This window comes from Diabrotica virgifera, chromosome 1 (assembly GCF_917563875.1).
Source record: "Diabrotica virgifera virgifera chromosome 1, PGI_DIABVI_V3a".
Taxonomy (NCBI): domain Eukaryota; kingdom Metazoa; phylum Arthropoda; class Insecta; order Coleoptera; family Chrysomelidae; genus Diabrotica; species Diabrotica virgifera.
The window spans coordinates 66592255-66606821 of record NC_065443.1 but is presented as its reverse complement, the minus strand read 5'-3'; the positions used below and the strand labels follow the sequence as shown (position 1 = coordinate 66606821).

Genomic DNA, 14567 nt, shown 5'->3' with positions numbered 1-14567 from the left:
TTTACAAGTTTTTTTATTAACCGTACTTCGGTTTTTAACAAGTTCGTCAATGAACACTTAATATTAATATATTATACAGCCAGGTCCTAAAGTAACGGATAAATATAATTTCTACATAATTATAAAGTAGATGAAAACTCCTGAACCAGGTCAATTTTTACACACAAAAATATACGTTCTCAATAAAATCGTTCAAATACCCCCTTAACCCCATAAGGATAATAGCTACTTTTTGAGACATTTACCTAAATGTTTAAAAAGATTCGATGTTACTTTTTTGTCAACCAGATAACTAATATACTAGTCAATCGTGACAACTATTTTAGTCGAGGACTTTTTTATGTAAGAAATAAAAATATTACATTTCTGAATAGAGAATTGAAAACCATCTTAAACCCCGTATCACACGCCTTCATTTAAACTCTTTAAAGGGGTAGCTAACCATTGGGGGGTTAAGAAGGTAGTTAAATGATTTTATTGAGAAAGTGTATTCTTGTGTATATTTGAGGATTTTTCGTATGCGCTTATAATTTAGGTAGAAAATGAATTTATCCGTTATTTTAGGACATCACTATATAAAAGAAGTAAAATTTGTTCACAATAAAAGTACAAAATTTTTTGTAAAAGGTATATATTTTGTAAAAAAGTAAAAAACTGTGCAACGAAAGTCGTCGTTGTTACATGGAAAAAGCTTTTGGGGGACATGACACCATCATAAGTTAAAGTAAAACAGGTTAAAATTAGACTTACAGGTATGAAAAAAATGGTTCTTATTTACTTACATGTCACATGTGATGCCACAAAAAGTTACCCATTGGTCTTTTTACTATCATAAATTAAATGATATACTAGCCACTTCGAAAATTCACATTCATTTGGGATCTTCCAGTTGGATTTAAAAGTTATTCCAACTCATCGTCATTATCGTTCTCTTCATCACTCTCATCCAAATTAATAATAATTTTCTTCAAGGCTGGGACATTTTTCATGTAATCCTTTTCAATCTTCTTTACATGTTCTATAGCATTTTGCCAGTTTTGAGCACTGATATTTTTGAACTCCGTTTTTATTAGTTCGACAACACTTTGGGCATCTTTTGGAGATGTGTTGTTCCTCCGGATATGGTTTTTTAACTGAGCCCATAGCAATTCTATGGGATTCAACACACAGTAATATGGAGGTAATCTTAAAACCGTATGTCCATTGTTAGTGGCTAATTTATCTACAATATGTTCTTTAGTTACGACTTTTGTATGAAGAACCTGAATTAGTTGATCTTTGGTGTAATGATCCTCAAAATATAGGTCTTCGGCTATTAAAAATTCTTGAATTTCATCCTTTCTACTCTGTTTGGTTGGAATTTTTTTAATGCATCTGGAGTGATATGATGCATTGTCCATAACAATCACGCTATTTGCTTTTAAATTTGGGAGTAATGTATTCTCAAACCACGATTCAAAAAGCGTCCCTTCGATGTCTTGGTGGTAGTCTAGAGAACTGTCTTTAATACTTTTGGAACTCAACAATAACGCATCGTTCACCCATCCATGTTGTCCTCCGCAATGTAATATGCAAATTCGCTTGCCTTTAGAATGGGGTACATCTATTTGGCATTTGCTTAAACCGTTTGTCCAGGCTTTATCTATCGTTTCGTGGGAATCAAACCAAGTCTCGTCCAGATAATAAATTTCTCGACACTCACTGCGGTATTGTAAAATTTTTTCGATATATTCATTCCTCCATTTTATTAGGCGGCTACTTTCCATTATGGTTTGTCTCTTATTGACAGTTTTATATTTAAAACCATTTTTGGTCAAAAATCGTCCCAGAGTCTTTGTGGAACAATCATGAACCATATGTTTTTCTTTTAATTTTGCCATGATATTGTTTAGGTTAGGCATAATTTTAGCTGCATACATATTATATATTGTCTCACTAATAGGTTCCAAGAGGTGAGGTTGAATTTTTTTAGAGCTTCCCAAATCCTTTCTTGTTTTTCTACTTTTCGAACCTGTCTTTATTAAACGGTACACTGTTGCACAAGAAATTTTGGTTAATATCGCTGTTTGCTTAACAGCTTCATATCTGTTCATTTTTTTAGAAAGTCCGTCAAATACATCTAACACCATATTTTGCTCAGCTACACACAAATTCTTCCTTTGCTGAGTACTTGACCCCGCACTTTCATCTTCATCTTCTAAATTATCCGTAGGTTCATTTTCGTCAGGTAAATGCATATCACTTTCCCATGGCCGCCACATATTGTTCTTTGATAAATACTAAATTGTATATCACAACGCGCTTTTTTCAACAAACTCTGGCTCAAAGAATCACAAAATATACTGCTTAAGAATGACTAATTCCGTTATTTAAATATTTAATTGTGACAATGATCCCGCCGCATTTATTTATTCTACGAAAATATACCTATTAAGTATTAAATATATCACAACACTTTTTTCGACAAACTCTGGCTGAAAGAACCACAAAATATACTGCTTAAGAATGACTAATTCCGTTATTTAAATATTGTGACAATGATCCCGCCCCATTTAATGATTCTACGAAAATGCACTTACTAAGTACTTAGCAATTACCGGAAATATAAAATTGTTTGTAAATTTGTATTCAGGTCAACCGCAGGAATTTCTCTTAATTATTTTTAAATGTTATAGTTATAAACAAAGACATCATATTTTTGATAGAATTTTACAAAAATATTTAATGACGATGATTTGGAATAAGTTTTACTTTATTTTGTGTATATCGATAAATAGTGTTCATTGACGAACCCACAAAACAAAATGTCTACTTATTTTCGTAACTGAAAAATATTTTTCCACCTAGATACCTCTACCGAAAGTATTAATTTCCTGACCTGATTGTAGGGAGCAAAGTTGTACTTTTCCTCCCTTGAATGATTCTTGAATGAAGTAAACTTCATTCTCGGGAGGAAAAGTAGCACTTTGCTTCCTTGTTATACAAATAGCTGTTATTTTGCCAGTCCTAAATTAAAAAAAAGGATGAACTCAAGTATTTTTTTAATACTATATTGCGAGATTGTTTACTGCTAAAAACCATTGTTAAGATCAATTTGTAAAATCATTTAAACAAACTAATTATTTAAAATTTAACATTTCTTCGGTAATTTTATTTGAATGTTGGATACAGGTTAGTACAACTCTGTAATGTCTCTCTGGGGGTTTGTGTTACAATAGGTATCAATACCGGATTATCACAGGTTGGGTTTTAACATTTCGCATAGACCTTGTCGCTCACTATATACAGGTATGGAAATAATTTTTCCACCTACCTCTACCGAAAGTATACTTTTCCGGACCTGATTGTAGGGAGCAAAGTTGTACTTTTCCTCCCTAGGGAGGAAAATATTTTTCCTCCCTAGGGAGGAAAAGTAAACGTGATGTCATAGTATTTCATTCATGAAATATAACTTATTGACGCCCTGTATAATATCTATTTTCTATTACGTAAGTATCTATATATTTTAACGTTTATTTAAAAACACTCTGTATTTGGCAGAATGGTAAAAAACAGTAAATTTTTATTCTGATTTAACAATGTTTACATTAATAATTTGACTTATATTTGACAGTTGACAGTTATATTGTACCTACTTGTTAATTTTAGGTCTAATAAATTTTGTTGGTTAGTTACATAAATAAATTAAGTAAAAATTAAAATATGACTTGTTATTTGAGGAAGGTGGAAAAACCATATGTATAACATGGGAGTAAAGTGCCTTTTCCTCCCTTGAATGATTACTGCCCTCCGCTACGCGTCGGGCAGTAAACTTCATTCTCGGGAGGAAAAGTAGCACTTTCCTCCCTTGTTATACAAATAGCTATTTCGGAATATAGGACTTTCAATGCAATAAGTAGATTCCTTGATTTGCAATTACCAGTGTAAATTTCAATGTATTATATTGTGGATAAGGTCCATTAGTTTCAGCAACACTATAAGCATCGATTTCCCTATTTTGCCAAACTTCATTGACTTTTTTCTCTCGTGGTAAATCCGTACATTTTCGATAATTTTGTACACAAAAAAACAATTCAAATATTTTAACATATTTTATTTTAACAATAATTATTCAAATATTTAACAATCAACTAATCGTTGATTGTGTCGGAGCTGGCTTATCTGGATTGGCACAAGTAAATTAGTGAAGTTTAATGTCACGATACGAATGGCCTCCAAAATACTATTTAAAAATTTGTATTTTTTTTCCGTTGAATACATGGTTAGAAACTTAGAAATACTACCTAATTTTAACTCGGGGTACATGGCTAGATGCAGCTTTATACAGGGTGTTTCAAAAAGGTATGTCATAAATTAAATCACGTATTCCGGGGACAAAAATAAATTAATTGAATCCATCTTACCTTAGTACAAAAGTGTACACAAAAAAAGTTACAGCCCTTTGAAGTTACAAAATGAAAATCGATTTTTTTTTCATATATCGAAATCTCTTAGAGATTTTTCATTGGAAATGGACATGTGGCATTCTTATGGCAGCAACATCTTAAAAAAAATTAAAGTGAAATTTATGCACACCATAAAAATTTTATGGGGGTTTTGCTCCCTTCCAAACTTTTGTGTACGTTCCAATTAAATTATTATTGTGGCACCATTAGTTAAACATAATCTTTTTAAAACTTTTGGCCTCGTAGTACTTTTTCGATAAGCCAGTGTTTATCGAGATATTTTGAATATTTGTCGAATCCACCACATATTTGTAAATGGTTAAGTACCTATGATATACCCGTTAATAATCTGAAAATTTATTTATAATTTACATTTTTAAGTATATTTTGAAGAATAAGCCACATCTCGATAAAAGGTGACTTATCAAAAAAAAGACTGAGGCAAAACAGTTTTAAAAACACTGTGTTTACCTAATGGTACCACAATAATAGTTTAACTGGAACGTACACGAACATTTGGGGAGTTTAAAGGAACAAAACCCCCATAGAATTTTTATGTAAACATATTAAAAAAGAAGCCGCATCTCGATAAAAACTGGCTTATCGAAAAAATACTAAGAGACAAAAAAAGTTTTAAAAACGTTGTGTTTAACTAATCTTATGGTACCACAATAATTAATTAATTGGAACGTACACAAAAGTTTGGGGGGGGTTTGAGGGAACAAAACCACCATAAAATTTTTATAGGGTGGACAAACTTCACTATAATTTTGTTTTAAGATGTTCCTGCCATAAGAATCATACATGTCCATTTTAAATTAAAAATCTCCAATAGTTTTCGCTATATTGAAAAAAAATCGATTTTCATTTTGTAACTTCAAAGGGCTGTAACTTTTTTTGTGTACACTTTTGTACTAAGGTAAGTTGGATTCAATCAATTTATTTTTGTCCCCGGAATGCGTGATTTAATTTATGACATACCTTTTTGAAACACCCTGTACTAGGCCGAATATTTCGAAAATTTCGAAAATTTTAAAAGTTTCGTATTGGAACTTAAAGATTCTGCTAGCAAATCGATAAAAGATTGTCAGGGTGTTTTAGGTGAAACTGTGAAACAGAATTACAAAACAATCTTGCTTTTATCAAAAGCAACTTTGTTTTGTGAGTGAAACAATATCATATTTGGAGAAACAGCAAATGTCATTAGTTGAGTCGATCCAAAAAATAAACAGTTTTGAAAAAAGATGGAAGGTATACCTGAAAAAATTGATCAGATAGAATTAACAAAAGTCAAAGATGTATTAACAAAAAACGAAGGATTTTAAATGATAAAGAAAATATTTTCAGTTTTAAATGGAGAACACGTTGAAGATATAAATATGGATCTGGATTCGGTAGTAGTGGCAAAGTATGCACCGATAACCAGTGTGGACGTTGAAAGAGGCTTTTCGATATACAAAGTGTTTTGAGTGACAGGCGCCGAAACTTTACGATGGAACATTTAAATGAGTATTTAATTATTTCATGCTTTAAACAAAAATTATATATTTTCCTTCATCTAAAGCGTGTCGATAAAAATTAGGTTAAAGCATTTTTGTTTCAGTTATCTATTTTTTTTTGTTTATTTTATTTTATTTTTAAATTTATAATAGGTACTTACTAGTTCTTAAGCTAAGCTAGAAATAATTATATATATTTTAGGTAGGCTTATTTTCGTAAAAAAATGGTTTGTTAAAATTTATATGCTTATTTTCATGTGTTTTTGTATAATACATTGCTCTTTTTCATAGAATCGTTATGCGTTTTAAGCGCTTTTTTGCATTTCTTTATGCTTTTAAATCCGAACTCTAGTTATAATATAAAATCTTCCATATCCCTATTTTGTATGATATTTCTTGAAAAAGTGATTTTAACATTTCTAGACTGTAAGTGATAAATTAAATTAAAACAATTAGTTCATTTACTCACGGTTTTCGGTCCGAATTTTAAAGAACCGCTTGGATTAACATGAAATTTGGCATACACATAGCTAACATGTCAAAGAAAAAAGTGATATTGTGCGATGTGTGCTTCTGCTCTGGGGGTGAGTAACACCCCTTCTCGGGGTGTGAAAACACATACGTTCAAAATAAGTCCAGAAGTGTTTTGGATATGCTTTGGGCAGAGTTTAATGCTAAATAATCAGTTGTTAATTCACTCTCGAATTTTGAGTGTTACAGAGTTCCAGTTTTGCAATCCACTCCTGAGACGAAATTTTGAATGCGCGACGATAACGACCAATCACGGCAAACGTTAGCTGTCATTCATCTGCGCGAGGGGCTAAAATTTTTTATGCATCGTCACCAAAATGGAACCTACACTAGGTTCGCTTTCAAGATGCAGTAGAAATAAACAAACCAAGACACGTTAAATGCCACTAGGAATACAACCGAATCATAATTTACAATGTATATACATTGTAAATCCCAATGCTAGAATGCATTGACATGCTAGAATTAGCAACAGCATTGGATATAGCGATTGTTAACACAATCTTTAAAAAGAGAGAAACTCAACTTATTACCTACAAAAGTGGACAATATCAATCCCAAATAGACTACTTCATGATAAGGAAAGAAGACATACGTGAATGCAAGGACTGCAAGATAATCGTTAGTGAGACAGTAAGCCAACAACATAAGCTGCTTGTTCTGGACATCGAAGTAAAAAGCGAAACTAAACAAAAATATCGGCGAGGACCACAAAAAATCAAGTGGTGGATGCTAAAAGATGAGAAGGAAGGTCTATTTAGGGAAAGAATAGTAGAAAAAATATGTTGGAACATGAAAGGAAGCCCTAACACAATTTGAAGAAAAATGGCCAATATTATTAGAGAGACGGCTATTGAAATACTTGGAAAAACGCCAGGAAAGAAGTTTGAGGATAAAGAGACTTGGTGGTGGTCAAATGAAGTACAAGGAAAAATAAAAGCGAAGAGAAAATTATATAAAAAGTGGCAAGAAACCAGATCGGACATATATCTTCAAAACTATATGGTCGCCAAAAAGGAAGCGAAAGTAGCAGTAGCAAAAGCTAAAGCAGAAGCGTATTCAAACCTATACGATCAACTTGATACCAGGGAAGGCGAAGCAAAGATATATAAAACAGCCAAACAGAGAGCAAAGAAAGCAAGAGATTTTAATCAGATTAGATGTATCCGAGATGAAAATAATAAAATACTAATTCACGAAAAGAATGTCAAAAAGAGATGGAGAAAGTATTTTGACAGTTTATTAAATGAAAAATTTGACAGATAGCCTGTGGAGTTAACGGAGACAGTAACAGCAATGGTTACCAGAATAACAAACGAGGAAGTAGCTCAAGCGCTTCAAAAAATAAAGTAAGGAAAAGCAGTCGGACCAGATGATATTCCTGGGGAAGTATGGAGAGCATTGGGAGAGACAGGAATAAGTTGGCTTGCAGGTCTATTTAATAGAATTATGGAAGTTAAACAAATGCCAGACGAATAGAGAAGCAGTATACCTGTCTACAAAAACAAGGAAGACATACAACAATGCACAAACTACAGGGCTATAAAACTACTTAGCCACACCATGGGAAAGAGTAATTGATAGACGGATACGTGAAGAAACCGAAATATCCGATAATCAATTTGGCTTTATGCAGGACAGATCAACAACAGACGCAATTTTCATTGTAAGGCAACTGATGGAAAAATACAGGAATAAAGAGACCAACGCTCATATGGTATTCATTGATCTTGAGAAAGCATATGATAGAGTTCCTCGAGAGATTCTGTGGTGGGCACTCAATAAGAAAGGAGTCCCTGGCGAATATGTAAAGATTGTGAGAGATATGCATGAGGGAGTAACGACTAGTGTTAGAACAGGTGTGGGAAAGACTGATAAATTTCAGGTGAAAGTAGGATTGCACCAAAGCTCGGTGCTTAGTCCTTATTTATTCTCATTAGTTTTGGACCAGATAACAGCGAAACTACAGGGTAGTATTCCATGGTGCCTAACCTAATGTATGCTGATGATGTAGTGTTAATAGGAAATAGTGAAAGAGACTTAGAACAAAAACTGGAACAGTGGAGACAAGCTCTCGAGGAAAAAGGTTTAAAACTTAGTAGGACAAAAACAGAGTATTTGGAATGTTCATTTAAAGATGCAGTTACTACAAATAAAATGGTATCTTTGGATGGTGAAATGATTGTGGAAAGCAATAGTTTTAAGTACCTAGGATCGGTATTACAAAGTAATGGAGAAATAGATGGAGATGCATGCAGTAGAATTAGGGCTGGATGGATGAAGTGGAAAGAAGCGAGTGGTGTGTTGTGTGACAGAAAAATTCCAATGAAGCTGAAGGGAAAATTCTATAAAACAGCCATAAGACCGGCTATGATGCACGGAACTGAATGTTGGGCAGTGAAAAAGAAAGAGGAACAACGAATGCATGTGGCGGAAATGAGAATGCTTAGATACATGAGTGGAGTGACAAAGAAGGATAAAATTAGAAATGAATATATTAGGGGAAGTCTAGGTGTGGCACCAATTGATGCCAAAATGATAGAGCATAGGTTAAGATGGTTTGGTCATGTTCAACATCGAGACGTTAATCACCCAATACGAAGAATAGCTGAAGTGCAGATTCCTGAAAGGAGTAGGAGAGGAAGACCAAAGAAGATCTGGGGGGAGACGATAAGGCAGGACATGTTGGTAAAGGGGATTAACATTGATATTGATATGACCCAAGATATAATTGTGTGGAGAAATGCAATTAGGGAAGCCGACCCCGCATAAGGATAAGGCAAAGAGAAAGATGATGATACATTGTAAATCCCAAATCATGATTTCCAAAGTTTATACATTGTAAATTATGATTCGGGAGTGCTCCTAGTAGCATTTAACGTGTCTTGGTTTGTTTATTTCTACTGCATCTTGAAAGCGAACCTAGTGTAGAGAACAAAGGATTTTCGCGGAGTGACCCTACTGATTCTTTACTATAAGCCCGAAGTATAACCCAGAGCACAGCACAGATACTGTGCTTTGAGTTTTGACATGGCTTCCTCGGGGATGGAAGGATGGAGAAATTAATGAGCTAGCGTGGGCGGATGTGCTGTTCCTGAAGTAGATCTATCCTCTGCAGCGATCGCAGAGAAGTATCCACCAGCTGATGATGATATTAAAAAACAAATATACACAATATTTTGTTAATGCACAGAATATTTTCGTCTTATGCACTACATGCAGCCTAGTACGACATTTGACCTTGACGTTTCATGCCAGACCAGGCGTCTTGAAAATTTTTTGTCGCATTGAGAGACATTTCCAAATTTGCAGGTATTAATTGGTTTAGAGTGTGGACGTATTATTGACTTTCTCTAAGAGATATTTACTGAAATACAGTTTTTTGTTTCCTCGATGCATAAAAAAGGACCAAAGGTACATATCTTTACACAATGGTCACTTCTCCTTCTTTAAGTGCCATCTCTGCGACGAAGGTTGGCAATCATCATAGCTATTCTGACCCTCCAGGCAGCTGCTCTGAACAGTTGCCTTGAGCTGCAACCAAACCATTCTATCAGGTTCTTAAACCAGGAAACGAGTCTCCTTCCTATGCTTCTCCTATCCTCTATTTTCCTTGAATTATGTTCGAGATATTGCAATTTCCTTTCTTTTATTGTGTTTCTAATTTCCCCTCTCTGCCTATTCTCCTTAACACTTCTATATTCGTGACTCTATCTACCCATGAAATCCTTAACACTCTACTAAATGTCCACATTTCAAAACGTGTTAAGTCGATTTATTTACATATGTCACTACGTCAAACAATTTGTCACTTAAATTTCTTGAGTTTTTTAATATTATGTTCATTTCAAAACTGTATTCCAAACAATTTTTAACGTACGATGTACACACCAGTTTGCTATGTATACACCACGTTTGATAAGCAGTTACGGTCTTGGCTTTAGCCATAGCTAATTGCATATATTATTGTATTATTGTACTATAAGCCCTTATACAATTTTTAAAGACACTTCTATTAAATTATTCCCTGGCAATAAATAACTATCGGTTACATGGGTAGAGATGGGTAGCTCCCAAACAACTGAATCTTTAACTTTTTTTTATTATAATGACTTTGGATGAGCCAATTGTAGTCCATTTACTCACGGTTCTTGCTCCAAATTTAAAAGAACTGCTTGGATTGACATCGAATTTGGCATACACATAGCTAACATATCAAAGAAAAAAAGTGATATTGTGCCGATATGTGCTTTTGCTTGGGGGGATGACCCTTTCTCGGAGGTAAAAAATATATTTTGAAAATAAGTCCGGTAGGCATCTAAACATTCCGTATATGTATTTGGAACCTAGGAGTTTTCTATTGGTTCGTTGCAGCACGCGGTCATATTTTAACCAATAGGCGGCGAGGTTCCAAACGCATATACGGAATGTTATGCGGCTCCAAATTCATATACGGAATGTTAAATATTCGTACACCGAAAAAGGTAAGTTTTTATTAGAGTCTGTTAAAAGGAGATTAATTTTAAAATACTTGTTACTGTATTATTAAATAAAAATAAAACAATTATAGTATTTGGAATGTTATTTGGTGCGAAATTCATATACGGTATGTTAAATATTCGTAGAACAAAAAGACGATTTTTATTAAAGCCAATTAAAATGAGACTGGTTTTTAATAGTATATTATGCAACGAGCATTTAATGATGGTCATTATGAAGCGAGTATAAGAGATACGAAACGAGCCGCCTAGCGGCGAGTTTCGTATAGAGTACGAGCTTCATAATGATAATTAAATGCAAGTTGTATACACGATTTTTTCTATGATTGTTCACAAAAAAAATATATTCAAATTTATTAAATTTGTAACGCAAACAAATTAAGTAGTTTGTCAGTCTGACAGTTTGTTTACCTATTGAGAACTGTCAAAGCGTATATATTTGACTCGCCATTGGTTACTGCGCGTGTGCCACCTTTATCGCGAATGTCATATCGCGATTCTATTGGTTAAAAATCTGTATCTTATTGAAAATCTGTTGATATATTATAGTATGAGAATAGAAAAATTATTGTTAATGTATTATTAAAGATCCATAAGGAAAAAGGTTTTCCTGTAGTTGGCCGTATACCATATAATACAAAAAAACGAATAAAGTCCTTTATAAAAGGTCTATATTTAAAATCCCTAAAAAGGGCTACATCACAGAACTAGTTTTCGATTGGTTGACCAATCATCATCAGTGCTTTCCTAAAATGAATATAACATTATAAAATGGTGCAAAGGTTTTCAAATTTTGACTACGCACGGTTAAAAATAGTTGTACGTTATACTCACGTGATCTTACATGCTAACCACCAAAATATTTGTAATTATGCAATAAATGTAAATAAAATTTGTAATATTATATTTTGGTGGTTAGCATGGTAAGGTCACGTGAGTATAACCTACAACTTTTTTTAAACGTAGTCAAAATTTTAAAACCTTTGCATCATTTTATCAGGTTATATTCATTTTAGGAAAACACTGATGATGATTGGTCAACCAATCGAAAACTAGTTCTGTGATGTAGCCCTTTTTAGGGATTTTAAATATAGACTTTTTATAAAGGATTTTATTCGTTTTTTTTTGTATTATATGGTATACAGCCAACTACAGGAAAACCTTTTTCCTTGTGGATCTTTAATAATACATTAACAATAATTTTTCTATTCTCATACTATAATATATCAATTATGATGTCACTACCTGTATCATAATGAACTTCATTATGATACAGATTTTTAACCAATAGAATCGCGATATGACATTCGCGATAAAGGTGGCACACGCGTAGTAACCAATGGCGAATCAAATACATACTCTTTGACAGTTCTCAATATGTAAACAAACTGTCAGACTGACAAACTACTTAATTTGTTTGCGTTACAAAATTAATAAATTTGAATATATTTTTTTGTGAATGATCATAGAAAAAATCGAGTATACAACTTGCATTTAATTATCATTATGAAGCTCGTACTCTATACGAAACTCGCCACTAGGCGGCTCGTTTCGTATCCCTTATACTCGCTTCATAATGACCATCATTAAATGCTCGTTGCATAATATACTATTAAAAACCAGTCTCATTTTAATTGGCTTTAATAAAAATCGTCTTTTTGATCTAAGAATATTTAACATACCGTATATGAATTAACATGAATTAACATACCAAACCTTCCATAGAGGTATCAATCCGCCAATGAACAAGCAGAATTGCTTAAAAAGAGGAAGAAGAAGAAGAAGTATATGAATTTCACACCAAATAACATTCCAAATACTATAATTGTTTTATTTTTTTTTAATAATACAGTAACAAGTATTTTAAAATTAATCTCCTTTTAACAGACTCTAATAAAAACTTATCTTTTTCGGTGTACGAATATTTAACATTCCGTATATGAATTTGGAACCGAATAACATTCCGTATATGCGTTTGGAACCTCGCCGCCTATTGGTTAAAATATGACCGCGTGCTGCAACGAACCAATAGAAAACTCCTAGGTTCCAAATACATATACGGAATGTTTAGATGCGTCCGGTAGTGGATAAACTAACTAATTCTAAGCAACTTTTGTTCTATAGCGCTTTTTCACTAAGTCGATACTTTTTGAGTTATTTGCGAGTGAATATGTTCATTTTTAAATAAAAAACAACGTTTTTAGAAGGTTTTTCCCAAATAACTCAAAAGGTAAGTATTTTATTGAAAAAAAAATTCTTATAATATATGTAGTATACAAAAGTAAAAAAATGGTGTACATATGATTCAGTCAATTTGTACTCTACGAGCTCCCTAGTGGGAAAGTTTTGGGGTAGTTCTGATTTCTTTCATTATATACGGATTTTGGGCAGCTGAATCCGAATATGAGGTTTGCGGACAAAATTTCTTGCCGGAACATTGAAAAAATCGCGAGAATATCGAAAAATTTCAGCTTTTTTTTCGCTGTTTTGCTCAAATCTCGAAAACTATTAGCTTTTAGTAAATGGTCTGTTAAGAGCAATAAAAGTACTTAAAATTATCTACAAATAGCACTATTTACTTTTTTTCAGACCAACCGTTCGGTCTAAAGTGCAAGTTGAAAATTGCCAATTTTTAACGGTCTCGGCAAAACCCACTTTTTACATTCCAAAACTTTAGTTTTTATTACAATGCTGTCATTTGATAAATTTCTCCTAGTTTTCTGTACAAATAATAAATGTTAGTTCATAATATGAATATGGTATGTCTCTTCTCACAGCTTCCATGAATCCATTCCATCCTAAAATACCGAGAATATCTCTGCTTTTCCCTTAGAGCCACAGAAGATCAGGCACAGATGGAGTCACAGTTTCAATTGGTGTGAACATTCCCTTCGGATCTTGATTTCTGATAAACCTTGAGGTTTTGTCCTTTCAAAATGTATTAGTTGAACAGCTATCTGACTTCCATAAACCTCAGGTGCGGGTTTAGTTTTTAGGCGAGGAATGGATTGGTTAGGAGCTATTGCATGTTTTGGTGCAATACAAGAAATGCCACCCATGACGTAAAAAGTGTGGTATCCGTCGATTGTATGTACGTTAACCCTTTCTATCCCAACGCTGCATATATATGTTTTTGAAAAAGTGGGTCTGTATTCCCAGCCGCCGTATATATACGTTCAAGGTGTTATGGTCTCAATTTACCAAAGCCGAAAATATGCGTTGCTTATAAAATTTTAGACTCATTGGTGTCCCAATTCCGTAGAAATATGTCCGAAAATGTTAGATTATTATTCCCAAAACCTCAAAATGTTGGCACCTAAGACAGGTCATGCGGACCCATTGCCGTATATATTTGTTCACATATTTTAGATATATGCTATATTGTAGCACTGGTGGCAACGCTTATAGGTAGCTGCTAGAAGGTAAAGCGTTTGTAGCCACAGAAAAGATCAGAAAAAAGAAGAAGCGAATCGAGATACATGTGTGCAAGATGCGGAGTCGGCCTTTGCGTAGTGTCATGTTTTGAGGAGTACCACACAAAAGAAAACTTTTAATGTTAATTTACAATACATTATTTTGTTTAAATTAGTTAC

General features: G+C 33.3%; 2 protein-coding genes across 2 annotated transcripts in view; one reads left to right on the top strand and one right to left on the bottom strand.

The window, feature by feature from the left end:
* Nucleotides 1–14567, top strand: part of LOC126888583 (ubiquitin-like-conjugating enzyme ATG10) — a 265785-nt gene that overhangs the window by 97120 nt on the left and 154098 nt on the right. The window lies entirely within an intron of this gene.
* Nucleotides 903–2261, bottom strand: LOC126890872 (uncharacterized). The gene has a single exon (XM_050660017.1). The coding sequence runs from the start codon at nt 2259–2261 to the stop codon at nt 903–905; it is 1359 nt and encodes a 452-aa protein (XP_050515974.1).

What these genes read in the sequence shown, in the direction of transcription:
- LOC126890872 (XM_050660017.1), bottom strand. Translation starts at nt 2,261, where the DNA reads ATGTGGCGGCCATGGGAAAGTGATATGCATTTACCTGACGAAAATGAA.